At 39.4% G+C, this 15112-nt stretch overlaps 1 protein-coding gene across 1 annotated transcript in view; it reads left to right on the top strand.

Annotated features, from left to right (window-relative positions):
• Positions 1-15112, top strand: part of LOC102900754 — a 160140-nt gene that overhangs the window by 60519 nt on the left and 84509 nt on the right. Inside the window, exons 8-9 of the mRNA XM_045048630.1 lie at positions 10845-11039; positions 11479-11655. Coding sequence (XP_044904565.1) covers positions 10845-11039; positions 11479-11655 — 372 coding nt within the window. The remainder of the gene's footprint in view (positions 1-10844; positions 11040-11478; positions 11656-15112) is intronic.

The raw sequence follows: 15112 nt of genomic DNA, 5'->3' as shown, positions 1-15112 counted from the left end.
CACTCTAGAGTGCAGCAAAGACATAGTTGTAGTCTCTGGAGGTCTCTAACAAGGATTAGAGTTGGGCCTTACTTGTCTGTTTAATGAGAAGCCTGCCTCTCAGTCCTCAGGTATGAAGACAGGCTGCTAGGGCTCTTTCACAGAAAAAGTATATTCTTTATTCTCCTGCCTCTCTGCAGCGCCCTGGGGTGGTAGTCGGTTCAGAAAACTTTCTCCGTCTGTTACAGTCCTGGGGGACCCACAGTCATAAGCCGAGCGCACCACCAGAGCCAGGCAATCTAGAGGTAAGTCCTGCCTGACAAACACAGAAGCCAGGGCACCAAAAAAAAGCATAAGCTCCTTTCCTAGAGATACCTTTGACCTAGAGAGAAGCCGAGGAAGATCACAAGGATGGCCTCCAGTGGCCTCTATCCCCAGAGAACACCTGAGTAGGCCCCTGGATGTGTGCCAAGCCACAAGTCTGCTCCTCAAGCCAAAATTCCGGGAAAGGCTGTCAGGCCTCTTTCGTAGAAAAAACTGACATTATAGTTCAGTCTGTATATACAGTGTGCCCTTGCAGTGGTGGCTAGCGCTGAACTTCTTACAGTCCCATGGGAACCATGAATACAAACCCCACGGACCATTAGATCAAAGAATGTCCCCTGGGTGGCAGCCACAAAATCCAGTGCACTGGACATAGAAACTGGGGCACCAGATCTTTGTCCAGATTTCCCTCCAGCAGTTACCAGTGCCCTGCAGTGCAGCAGAAGGAGGACCTGAAGATAGTGCCTATTCTCCAAGTTCCCTGTAGAGGATTATGGTTGGCCCTCAGTTGTCTTTTTAATTAGAAGTCTGCCCTCAGGCCACAGCAACAAAGATTAATCAGATTGGCCTTTTCCAGAGAAAGGCGGGTGCTTCAGTCTGTGCACTCTCCTGTGCCTTGGGAGTGGTGGCCTGTTAATCAGTCTTTCTTTATTTGTTACAGTCCTGTAGGACCCACTAGCCACTACAGCCATGTGATCTAGGGGTATCTCCTTGGTGGTGGCTGCAAAATTCAGAGAGTGTCTGAGGAGGGTCTAAGCTCCTTTCCTGGAGATACCAGGGAGCAATTAGCAAATTCTGCCAATGAGGCAAAAGGAGAGCATAAAGATGGTGCCTGCTGGTCTCTGTCTTTGAGGAGAGTTTTTCTAAGCCCCTAGATGTGGTTTACATTAAATGCTTACCCCTCAGAGCGGAGCCTTAAGGTAGGCAAATAAGTCTCTTTCACAGAAAGTCTGGGCACTTTTCAGGTGGCTTCCTCTATGCTGGACCCTGGGGTGGGTGAGTGCCTGTGGACCCTTTAAGAGCTGTTTCTCACTTAGCTGTAGCCTGTGGGTCCTTGTGGACACAAGCCCTGTTGGCTTTCAAAGCTAGATGCTTTGGGGGCTTGTCTGTCAGGTGTAGATATTAAAATTGGGGTGCCAGATGTAAGGCTCAGACACTTCACTCCTCAGGGAGAAGCTTAGAGTTTTGAATTCCCTCCCAGTTGTGGCTCATCATGCTGGGTAAGAGATTTAGGGTCAGATTGTATCTGTTTCTTCTATCCACTTTGATGTGAGCTTTTTCTCATTTGCCCAGTGTGTAGGAATCACTCAGCTAGTTTTTAGAGGGTTTCTTTTTTTTTTTCAGACAAAATTATTCTGTATATAACTGTAGATTCAGTGTGTCCAAGGGAAGAGGTGTGTTCAGGATCTCCTACATCTCCATCTTGAACCACTTCCATAAAGAAAATATTTAATCGTGTTTCTGGTTGGCTTATGGAAATGGTAGATCAGCCCAGCTGGATCTGGATCTCACCAAGTTTATTCCAGAAGGGGCCTTATGAAGTTCTTGTGGACAAGATGGGGAAATTGACCAGTTAGATGGTTTATGAGATAGTTTGAAATTTCGTTAAGTAAACTTACCCAAGTATCAGATTCAGGACTTTGTTCTCAAGCCTATTTCATTACTCCTTTGTGTTATCAGATAGTTTAATGATTTAGGGGAAACACAGTACAAATTCACAAGTGGAATTGTTCAGGGGGTCATGACAGTGAATCTGCATTAGCACAGATTCATCATTCAAAAAGGATCCTCTGTTAAATCTAATAATGTGACATTTAGTAGTGATAACTATAAGATCCTGGGTATAAGTCAAAGGAATCAGATGTACAAGTACAGACAGATTAGAAAGAATTTTAAAAGTTGGTGAATATTTTAATCAATTTTGAGATCAGTTTGAGTCAAAACTATGACAGAACCACCACTACTGTTAATGAGACCACACCCTGCATCGATAGAAATCTAAGGTAGAATGAGGCTTTTCTAAATTTTGCCCATCCCAGTGCTGATCAGACCATATGTGAAATATTATATTTGCTTCAGAGATGATATTCTAAAAGCGTAAAACATATTTAAGTATGCCCAGATGAGAGAAGAATATGGCAAAGGGATTCAAGCCTGTCATAATAATAATACCTACTTTAATTTTACCCCCTTTGTATACCTCTTGAAAAGAAATCTCAGTGGACTGTTTTATTTAATTAATATCATTTTTTAAAATTATTATTAACAAGTCAGCTAACATACAGAGTAGTCTTGGCTTCAGGAGTAGATTCCTTTGATACATCACTCACATACAACACCCAACACTCCTCACTTGACAAGTGCCCTCCTCAATGCCCACCACCTATTTTTCCCATCCTCCCAACCCCCCACTTCCATCAACCCTCAGGTTGTTCTATTTAAGGGCCTCGTATGATTTGCCTTCCTCTCTGTTTGTATCTTCTTTTTTTCTTCCCTTCCCCGATGGTCCCCTGTAAAATTTCTCAAATTCCACATATGAGTGAAATAATATATCTGTCTTTCTCTGACTGACTTATTTCACTTACCTTCTGATTCCATCCACATTGTTGCAAATGGCAGGATTTCATTCTTTTTTGTCGCCGAGTAGTATTCCATTGTGTAAATATACCATGTCTTCATTATCCATTCATCAGTGATGGAAATTTGGGCTCTTTCCATAATTTGACATTGTTGATAGTGCTGCTATCATGTGGCCCTATGAATCAACCCTCCTGTGTCCTTTGAATAAATTCCTAGTAGTACAAGCACTGAATCATAGGGTAATTCAATTTTTAATTTTTTGAGGAAACTCCACGCTGTTTTCCAGGGTGGTGCACCAATTTGCACACCCACCAACTGTGCAAGAGGGTTCCCCTTTCTCCATATCCTCGCCAACATCTGTTGTTTCCTGAGTTGTTAATTTTAGCCACTCTGGTATGAGGTGGTATCTCAGTGTGGTTTTGATCCGTATTTCCCTGATGATGAGCAATGTTGAGCATCTTTTCATGTGTCTGTTTGCCATCTGGATGTCTTCTTTGGAAAAGTGTCTATTTGTATCTCCTGCCCGTTTCTTCACTGGATTATTTGTTTTTCAGGTGTTGAGTTTGGTAGGTTCTTTATAGATTTTGGATACTAGCCCTTTATCCAATATGTCATTTGCAAACTACTTCTCCCATTCTGTCGGCTGCCTTTTAGTTTTGTTGATTGTTTCCTTTGCTGTGTAGAAACTTTTTATCTTGATGAGGTCGCAATAGTTCCGTTTTGCTTTTATTTCTCTTGCCTTTGGAAACATGTCAAGTAAGAAGTTTCTATGGCCAAGGTCAAAGAGGTTGCTGCCTTGTTTGCTCCTGTAGGATTTTGATGGATTCCTGTTTAACACGGACCTAACATTAGCATTTAGGTCCTTCATCCATTTTGAATTTATTTTTGTGTATGTTGTAAGAAAGTGGTCCAGTTTCTTTCTTCTGCATGTTGCTGTCCAGTTCTCCCAAGCACCGTTGGCTGAAGAAACTATCTCTTTTCCATTGGATACCCTTTCCTGCTTTGTCAAAGATTAGTTGGCCATAAATTTGTATGTCCATTTCTGGGTTCTCTTTTCTATTTCACTGGTCTGTGCATCTGTTTTTGTGCCAATACCATACTGTCTTTATGATTACAGCTATGTAATACAGGCTAAAGTCTGGGATTGTGATGCCTCCAGCTTTGGTTTTCTTTTTCCACATTACTTCAGCTATTCAGGATCTTTTGTGGTTCCATACAAATTTTAGGATTATTTCTTCTAGCTCTCTGAAGAATGCTGATGCCATTTAGATTGAGATTGCGAGTGTGTAGATTGTTTTGGGTAATATCAACATTTTAACAATATTTGTTCTTCTAATCCATGAGCATGGAATGTTTCCATTTCTTTGTGTCTTCTTCAATGTCATTCATCAATTTTCCATAGTTTTCAGCAAACAGATCTTTTGCCTCTTTGGTTAAGTTTATTCCTAGGTAATTTATGGTCCTTGGTGCAATTGAGAATGGGATCAATTCCTTTCTGTTGCTTCATTATTGGTGTATAGAAATGCAACAGATTTGTGTACATTGATTTTATATCCTGAAACTTTGCTGAATTCATGTATCAGCTCTACCAGTTTATCGGTGGGGTGTCTCGGATTTTCCATGCAGAGTGTCATGTCATCTGCAAAGAGTGAAAATTTGACTTCTTGTCTGCCAATTTCGATACATTTTATTTTGCATTGTTGTCTGAATGTTGAGCCTAGGAGTTCTAATACCATGTTAACAACAGGGGTGACAGTGGATATCCCTGTCATGTTCCTGATCTCAGGGGCAAAGCTCTCAGTTTTTCCCCATTGTGGATTGTATTAGCTGTGGGCCTTTCATATATGGCTTTTATGATGTTAAGGTATGTTCCTTCTATCCTTACTTTCTTGAGTGTTTTTATTACGAAAGGATGCTGTATTTTGTCCAATGCTTTTTCTGCATCTCTTCACAGGAGCATATGGTTCTTATCTTTTCCTCTGTTAATGTGATGTATGATGTTGACTGATTTGTGAATATTGAACCAGACCTACAGCCCAGGAATGAATCCCAGTTGATTATGATGAATAATTCTTTTAATACACTGTTGAAGTCAATTTGCTAGTATCTTGATGAGAATTTTTGCATACACGTTCATCGGGGATATTGACCTGTAATTCTGCTTTTCAGTGGGGCCTTTGTCTGGTTTGGGCATCAAGGTAATGCTGGCTTCATAGAGTGAGTCTGGAGGATTTCCTTCCATTTCCATTTTTTGGAACAGCTTGAGATTAGGTCTTAACTCCGCTTTACATGTCTGGTAGAATTCCCCTAGGAAGCAATCTAACCCCGGACTCCTACTCGTTGGGAGATTTTTGATAACCAGTTCAATTTCTTCACTGCTTATGGGTCTGTTCAAATTTTCTATTTCTTCCCATTTGAATTTTGGTAGTGTGTGAGTTTCTAGGAATTTGTCCACTTCTTCCAGATTGTCCAGTTTGTTGGCATGTAATTTTTCATAATGTTCTTCAATAATTGTTTGTATTTGTGTGGTGTTGGTTGTGATCTCTCCTCCTTCATTCGTAATTTTATCTATTTGGGTCCTTTCTCTTTTCTTTTTGAGAAGTGAGGCTACAGGGTTATCGATTTTGTTTATTCTTTCAAAAAATCAACTCTTACATTCATTAATCCATTCCAATGTTTTTTTGTTTTTGTTTTTTAGGGTTTGTTTTTTTTTGGATGGTATACTGTTTATTTCTGCTTTAATTTTTATTATTTCTCTGCTTCTTCTGGCTTTGGGCTTTCGTTGCTGCTGCCTTTCTAGTTCCTTTAGGTGTGAGGTTAGGTTCTATATTTAGGACCTTTCTCGCTTCTTGAACTAGGCCTGAACTGCAATGTATTTTCCTCTTAGGACTGCCTTTGTTGCATCCCATTGGGTATGAACTGTCATGTTTTCATTTTCATTTACCTGCGTATATTTTCTAAATTTTTGTTTAATTTCCTGGTTGATCCATTCATTCTTCAGTAGGATATCCTTTAACCTTCATGCATTTGGGGCTTTCCAAATTTTTTCTTGTGGTTGATTTCAAGCTTCATAACATTGTGATCCGAAAATATGCATGGTATGATCTCAGTCCTTTTATATATTCTGTTTTGTGACCCAGTATGTGATCTATTTTGGAGAATGTCCAAGTGGTCCATCTGGTCCAATGTGTCCTTCAGAGCCATTGTTTCCTTATTGATTTTCTGCCTAGATGCTATGTCCGTTGCTGTAAGTGGAGTACTAAAGCCCCCTTCAAACATGGTATTATTATCTATACATTTATTTCTGTTTGTAATTACACGATTTATATATTTGGATGCTCTCACATTGGGGACATAGATTTTTACAACTGTTATCTCTTCTTGAAGAATAGACCCCTTAATTATGATAAAATGCTATTTTTCATCTCCTATTACAGTCTTTCTTTTAAAATCTGGTTTGTCTGGTATAAGTATGGCTACTCTGGCTTTCTTTTGCCATCCAGTACCATGACACAAGGTTTCCCATCCCCTCGCTTTCAATCTGCAGTTGTCCTCAGGACTAAAATGAGTCTCTTGTAGGCAGCGTGTAAATGGATCTTTTTTTTTTTTTAACCCGTGGTGAAACCCTATGTCTTTTCATTGGAGTATTTAGTCCATTTACATCAGAGTGATTATTGAAAGATACGAATTCAGTGTCATTGTGTTACCTGTAGGTTTCATGCTTGTGGTGATGTCTCTGGTCCTTTGTAGTCTTTGCTGCTTTCCACTCACAGAGTCTCCCTTAGAATCTCCTGCAGGGCTGGTTTAGTGGTCATGAACTCCTTTAGTTTTTTTGTTTTTTTGTTTTTTTTTGTCTGGGAAAGCCTTTATCTCTCCTTCAATTATAATGACAGCCTTGCCAGATAATTGATTCTTGGCTGCATATTTTTCCTAACAGCACATTTAATGTTTCCTACCCTCCCTCCTGGCCTGCCAAGTTTCAGTGGATAGGTCTGTTACTGCCCTTACATGTCTACCCTGGCTCTCATTTCTTCCTGGGATTTCTTTTCAGGAGAATTCTTCCATCTTATAATTTTGGCCTGGTTTCTGTCCTTATGTGTTTTAATAGTTTGTTATATGTCCTGCACCTGCGAGAACTACTATATTTAAAAGGGGTCATACACTGCCCAGGGCCTGGCACTTCAGGAATTGTATTTGGAGTGTGTTGCATGCCCTCCTTTGTTGTGTATTTGGTTGCTGTAACCCACCAAACAGTCTTCTATAAGTCTCCTCCTTACTTGTGGTGGTGGATAGTTTAGACCCTCCACCAGGGGTGCTTTGATTTTTCATTGAAGTATCCCTAGAAAGATGAGAGGGCAGGGGACCTAATCCCATACAAAGAAAAAAATGAAAGGTCTGAAAAAAGGACCAAGCAGAGAATCGAAGAAGCTATAAGGCTTAATCCAGAGAGAAAGAAAGGAAAAGAAAGAAGAAGGAGATATAGAAAAACTGTAAAAAAATAAAGTAAAAATGCTTGCCTAAACAAACAAAGCAGAAACATAGAGAAAAGACAAAATATATATATTTATAAGAATTGACCAAAAATCAAATCAGAAACTAAGAGCCTGATTCCAAAGGAAAAAAAAGAAGATGGTTGAAAGAAATGATGAGAAAAGACAAGAGATGGAAAGAAAAGGAAAGACGAAAAGAAAAGAAAAAAGGGCAACAGACTAACATACACAACTGCAGGACAGTTGTCTGTTGGTGTCTGGGACCTACGGCTGTGCTGGTCCGGAGAAGAGGTCATCTGTTTCACTCAGTGTCAGTTCTGCTCCAGTAGATGAGCAGTTTCCGGGCACACAGGGGTGGGGCTTCACGTAAGCAGATCACGCCTGTGCTGGGGTCTTTTTCCCTGAAGCCCCACCATGTTGGTGATGGGGAAGAAAATGATGACACCCCAATCTCAACCACACTGTTCAGGCAGGCCTCACACAGTAGCGCAGGCAGGTGGCTTGTCTTGCTCCACAGTTCTCCCATACTTCTAGGTGCTCAGCTGGGATTCAAAACCCGATATAGTAATGGATCCTGCACCATAGGCACTTGGTTCTGGGGTAGTGCCATTCTGCACTGCTAATATGGCTGACGACTGCAGGGTCTTTTGTCTTTTAGGGTGCAATACACCCCACAGTATTCGACGGAGGGGACTGTTCTCTCCTGATGTGCCCCTGAGATTGCCACTGCTCTCCTCCTCCCCAGGCACATGCACGTGACAGTGGCTTTGGTCCCGAGAATGGCACACACTTTTGAAAACTCTGGTCTTCAGCTCCTTTGGCTGTTTTCAAAGTAGAGACTGGCACTCTCCATAGTTCTTATTCCCCAGTCCACGATCTGGAGGTTTTTCTCTTGTCCTAACTTGCGTTAGGGCAATCCACAGCTTCTCTTTCTCTCCCTTTTTTCTCTCTACGGATCCCTGCCTTCCACGCCCATGCTGTTTTATCCCCCCCAGTTTGCATACAAGCACCTCTGTCCCACCAAGCTGTCTCCCTCCACCTGTGCAGATTTTTCTGTTACTCCGCAGATAGATTTCCAAGTGTTCTGACCCCAATACAGCTGTGTTTCCGGGATGAGGGAAATCCTCGAACCCTTACTTCTCCACCATCTTAACTCCTAATTGATATCATTTGAAACACTAGAACAACCACTGCTGTTCTGAGATCAGACCCCCAGGGTTCAAATCTCTCCTTTACAATTTTACGGGTAATTTAACTGAGTACTTTAAGACTCAATTCTTGCAAATCCAAAGAGTGAAGCTTGCCCAAGATTGTTAAATGACACACATCTTGATGTCTCATGATGAAATTCATCCAAGGAAAAAGAGAAAATAATCTAAATCTTCAAAAAGTCATGGGGGGAGAAAACTTCACGGTTACTCAAAAGGAAAAAAACTAAATGAGCTTTTTAGTTTCAACCTTGGAAGCTTCAAAAATGCGGAGGGAAAAATCTATCCATGAGAGATATGGGCTGTAGGCCAAAAATCTGTACCTAGAGAAGGTATCATATACAAATTTTTGTTAAAGAAAAACATCAGTATATACAAGGATTCAAAGGGTATGATCCACATAACAAGTCAGCTTAAACTACTAGAAACTTTCTCTAATCAAACAAGATGAGCATGGATCAGTGTACTGAAAAAAGATGAAGATGAGGGGCGCCTGGGTGGCTCAGTAGGTTAAGCGTTTGACTTCGGCTCAGGTCACGATCTCACAGTCCGTGGGTTTGAGCCCCGCGTCAGGCTCTGGGCTGATGGCTCGGAGCCTGGAGCCTGCTTGCGATTCTGTGTCTCCCTCTCTCTCTGCCCCTCCCCAGTTCATGCTCTGTCTCTCTCTGTCCCAAAAATAAATAAAAGTTAAAAAAAAAAAGATGAAGATGATAATTAATACTTGGTATGTTTGTGTGTGTATGTGTGTGTGTTTTGGAACTTGGGTTCATGTGTTGTACAAGGTAATAGAGTAATTTTATGGGTAATTTTATGGGAAAAACCCAATACTGGTCTGGTATTAAAGTCCTAAATTATCTCTATGTCATCAAATGAAAAGGGGAAACTTTTCTGGAAAATATTATACCTAAATGTGCTGTAACAACATAACACTCAAACATATGTCAAAAATATTCCATATATAAGAATATCTCAGTAAAATGCAATTATATTATACCTCAATTAAAATATGACATTTTGGTGTTTAAAAAGAATTGAACTATGGTTGCATTAAATGTTCACTTTTATTCAAAAATATATATATTGGGGACATAAATGACATACTGTCTAAACACTTGATATATATGATATATATCATTATAGTATGACATACTGTGTATGATAGTTTTAAACACTTCATCTATATGACAAGTGTCATATATATGGTGAAATATATATGACATCTTTAACACACCTCATATATATGATATATGTCATACATATTACGACATATGTATGACATAATTTAAAACCATTCCTTCTCCAATGAAAATTAGAATTAACAATACGGTGCCTGGGTGGCTTAGTTGTTAAGCATCTGACTTCAGCTCAGGTCATTATCTCACAGTTGGTGAGTTCGAGTTCCACGTCAGGTGAGCTCGTTGCCCCACTTTGGGTGAGCCAGTGCCCTGCTTCAGGTAAAACCATGAGCCCCAGGTGAGCCCAGCTTCTCTCTCTCTTTCTCTCTCTCTCTCTTTTACTCTCTGCTCTTCACTCACTTGCGCCACCTCTCTCTCTAAAACAAAATTAAAAAAAATAACATTCAAATGTTTTCCACAATTTTAAGTATTTGGATATTGAAAAATAGTCCTTGTTTATTTCTCTGATTAAATGAAGAAGAGAACTGCCCTCAATGATTGGTTTGAGGGGTTAAGAAGAATGTAATTTTTCTGTATAATGTGATGAATGGAAAATTTTTGTGTTTCTCTATATGTCTTACATTATTTCCAGTAAACAGAAAAATAAATTAATGAATGTTAATCCAAAAAAAATCTATCTTCCTACATTGAGTTGGTCTGAGAAGAAAAGATAGGGCTCTGATTTCTGATGAGAACAGAAAAGAAAATAAAAAGTTGGATGACCTGAGAAATAAAATCAATACCTTCATCTCTCAACCAAGTTCCTCATTTAATCAACCATGCTGAGGATACACATACTCAAGGAGAATCCTTTAAAAAGATCTATCAAGTTTTATTCCTCGATCTTCATACAATTTTATATCTCATAAGTCCCACAAGATACAATGTTAACTTGATTAGCAATGACTTCATCACATATTCCAGTAATCCATATTTCCAACACTTCTTGTCCTAGAAAACCTGATGCAATGAGTGAAATTATGCTAATAAGAGGGTAAATTTACCAATGAAACAATATCTAATATGATTTTTTTCTTGAGATAAAAGATTATTTATACTGTTGTTTGTTTTTGTTTTTTTATTGCAAGAGAAACGTTGTGATTTTCCAGAAATAAAACATGGACTACTACACAATGAATATAACTATAGACGAGACTTTCCAGTATCTGTAGGAAAAAAATATTACTATTCCTGTGACCACAATTTCGTGACAGATAAAAAACAGAACGGGGGATATATTCATTGCACACAAGAAGGATGGTCACCAGCAGTACCGTGCCGCAGTAAGTCAACCTTGTTATGATTGTGTATGCGTAAATATTTCAAAGAGTGGTGTGGGAAGACACATAAGTGAGTACAGTTAAGCCTAATATGACGAAAAGAAGGCCAAGGGATGAATTTTATGAGCAAAACGACCAATGTAAGTTTTTCCTTCTATGAGGAGCTCTTCATAAAAATCACCTTAGAACTAAAAATAGAGGCTTACGAAAATACCTATGTCATTTCCAAATATCTTCATTATAAAAACTGAAGATAAATAATTTAAATACTGATTTTCTTCTTTTGAAACGTTTGGAAGTAGCTTTAGTCTGTCTTAAGTTATAGGTTATTTTTGGATACTTATGCATGAAAATTTAAATTTTGGACAAATAATTTTTAATTTGCTATTATCATTGAATCTAGGGTTTGACAAATTTGGTTTACTATTTTTATGATTATTAGGACAATGTATTTTTAATTATTTGATAAATGGAGAATATCCATATCCAGCAAAAATGTATTTCCAAGGTGACTCTGTAAGTGTTAACTGCTATGCTGGCTACAGTCTTCAAAATGAGCAGACTGTAATGACCTGTACAGAAGATGGCTGGGTGCCTGCTCCCGAATGCCTTCCTCCTGGTAAGTACATGGTCACTAGTCAGAAAACAGTAAAAGAACTACAAAGAAGGAACGTGTAAAGTAGGGTGACACCAGCAAGAGAACGAGGGGGATGTGGCAGAGAAGGAGGAAACTAGGCTTGCCTCATCCCATGAGGATAACTATCAAATCATCCTAAATCAACCTGAATACTGGCAGAACAAATTGTGCAACCAATCATAGAGAACAGTCCACATCAGAGAAGTAAGATGCACAGAGATTCAGTTTTCCCTCCAAACTGAGGAGAAATGGACTGTACCACCCACGTAGGAAAGCAGTAGTGGTCACAGAGAAGGGTGAGAGACAGTCTGACACACAGAGGAGCCAACAGGTAAAACGAATCCCCAAACCAACTGGCTTGGAAAGTGAAAGGGGCCAAATGTTGTGAGTTCCTGCAACCAGTGGGGCTTAAAGCCTAGGGTTTTAAAGGTCAGTGTACTAAGTTCTGAGAGAGTTCAAAGGGCGTTGGGGCTGTTCGTGGGGAAAAGGCAAGCAAAGACCCTGTGGACATACAGCATGGGAACAGCAATCTGAAGAGCACTTGGAGCACACAGTGGGGAGGTTATTTGCTCACCTGGGAGCATGTTGCAGAAAGGCAGCATTCACAGAGACCCGCAGGAGCTGACAGGTGCCATTTCCCTCCCCTCCCCATTAGCATAAACACAGGGTCAACTGTGAGAATCTGCACAGGGCCCACACTTGCTATCTAACTTCTTACACCAAGCTCCACTTGCCCATGCTCCAATGGAACCATCCTTCCCAGTTACACTTGCCTCAGTCCCAGAGCAGGTAGCCCCCAACCCCAAAACACCAGACCAAATCCCTGCCCACACCTCATCTCCCAACCTGGGGATTTTGGAAGCCTTGATTCCAGCAGCAGTGGTGAGAAGTCTCATCTCACAAGCAGACCAGAGTGCACCAAGTTAAAACTCCCCACATTCAAGCCAGAGACCAACCACTGCCAACAAAGGGGCAAAGAGAGCCTCTGTAGATGAGGGGCATGAAGCACAAAGCGATCAGGACACAAGAGCAGTGTGAACACAGCACACATTGGAGACACTCCCTGAAGTGCCAGGCCCTGGGGAAGAGGGATCACAACACCTCAGGGCATGACAGAACCTCTTTTTCATAAGGCCATTACCCCAAAAATGGGAGAGGTAGCTGAATTTCCTACACGCAGAAGCGGGCACAGACACTTAAATGAGAAAACAGAAGAATTTGTCCCAAGTGAAAGAGCAGTACAAGGCCAATGCCGGAGCTCTAAGTGAAACAGATATAAGTAACATGCTTAATAGAGAATTGAACATAATAAGTATAATGATACTCACTGGACTTGAGAAAAATTCGAAGATATGAGTAAGACCCTAATACAGAGATAAGGAATAACATAGCAGAGAGAAAGGATTCAATAAACAAAATTAGAAACACACTTGATGGAATGAACAGCATAGTGGAAGAAGAAGAGGCATTAATTAATGACTTAGAAGACATAGTAATGAAAAGTAATCAAGCTGAACAGAAGGGAGAAAAAAGAATTATGCAAAGGAGGATCGATTTAGGGAAGTCGGTGACGCCATCAAACATAACAACATTCTTATTAGAGGTGTCCCAGAAGAAGAAGAAAGGAAAAAGGGACCAGAAAATTGATTTGAAGAATAGCAGAAAAGTTCCCTAATCTGGAAGGAGGAAACAGATATCCAGATACACAAGGAGGCACAAAGAATCCCCAACAAAATCAACAAAAGCAAACCCACACCAAGATACATGGTACCTAAACTGGCAGACCATAACAATATAGAAAACGTTGTAAAAACAGCAAGAGAAAAAAAAAGACAGTCACATACAAGAAAAAACCCATATGGCAACTAAGGCACTTTTCAGCACAAACTTTCCAGGCCAGAAGGAAGTGGCATGATATATTCAAAGTGATGAATGGGAAACATACTCTATCCAGTCAAGAATACTCTACCCAGCAAAGCCAATATTCAAAATGGAAGGAGAGATAAAGAGTTTCCCAGGCAAATAAAAACCAATGCAGGTCAAGACCATTAAATCAGCCTTGCAAGAAATATTAAAGGCGAATCGGAGTAGAAAGGAGTGACCAAAAGTGTCAGTATAAAGGTAGGAAACACAAAAGCAGTAAAAATGAATATTTCTGTAAAACAAATTTCTGTCAAGGAACTCACAAAATAAACGGATGTAAAATATGACACCATATGCCTGAGGAAGAGAGAAGGAAAGTTTGGGTTCAAAGTTAAATGACCACCAACTTAATACAGACTGCTATATGCAACACATGTTATATACAAACCTAATGATGACCAAAAGGAAAACCACAATAAATATGCAAGGAATAAAGATAAAGGTATCCAATATATCATTAAAAAATCATCTAACCATGAAAGAAAGACCAGAAATGATCAGAGAAAATCTTCAGGAACAACCATAAATCAGGCAATAAAATAGCAATAAATGCATGTCTATAAAAAAATGCTTTGAATGTAAATATACTATATGCTCCAATGAAAAGACACAGGGTGACAGAATGAATAAAACAAGACCCATCTCTTTCCTGCCTACAAAAAAACCCCCTCATTTTAGAGCAAAACACACCTGCAGATTGAAAGTGAAGGGACGTAGAATGCTTATTGTGCAAAAGGATGTCAAAAGAAAGCAGGAGTACCAATAATTATACTGGACAAAGTAGACTTTGAAACAAATCATGTAATAAGAGACAAAGAAGGACACTATATAATAATAAAGGGGACAATCCAACAAGAAGAGGTAACGATTGTGAATATTTATGTACCCAACATGTGAGCTCCTCAATACATGAATGTTAATAACAAATAGCAAAGAATGACTCAATCATAATAAACAATAGTAGGGGATTTTAACACACCAATTACATTAATGGACAAGATCGTCTAAACCAAAAATCAACAAGGAAACAATGCCTTTAGACACACTGGAACAGATATATTTAACAGATATATTCAGAACATTCCATCTTAAAACAGCCAAATATACATGCTTTTCAAGTGTACATGGAACATTCTGCAGAATAAAACACATATTAGGCCACAAAACAAGTGTCAACAAATTGAAAAAGATCTAAATCACACCATGCAACACATCTGAACACAATGCAATGAAACTAGGAGTCAGCCACAAGAAAAAATGTGAAGATCACAAATAGATGGAAGTTAAATAACATGCTAACAATGAATGGGTCAACCAGAAAATAAAAGAAAAAAACCAAAAAGGTACATGGAAACTAGTGAAAATGAAAACACAACTGTTCAAAACCTGTGGGATGCAGAAAAACCGATTCTAAGAGGGACGTTTATAGCAATACACATCTACTGAAGAAGCAAGAAAAAAAGTCTAATAAACAACCTAACCTGATGACTAAGGAAGTTAGAAAAACAACAAACAA

Source organism: Felis catus, chromosome F1 (genome assembly GCF_018350175.1).
Source record: "Felis catus isolate Fca126 chromosome F1, F.catus_Fca126_mat1.0, whole genome shotgun sequence".
Taxonomy (NCBI): Eukaryota; Metazoa; Chordata; class Mammalia; order Carnivora; family Felidae; genus Felis; species Felis catus.
This window is presented reverse-complemented; position numbering and strand designations above follow the sequence as displayed.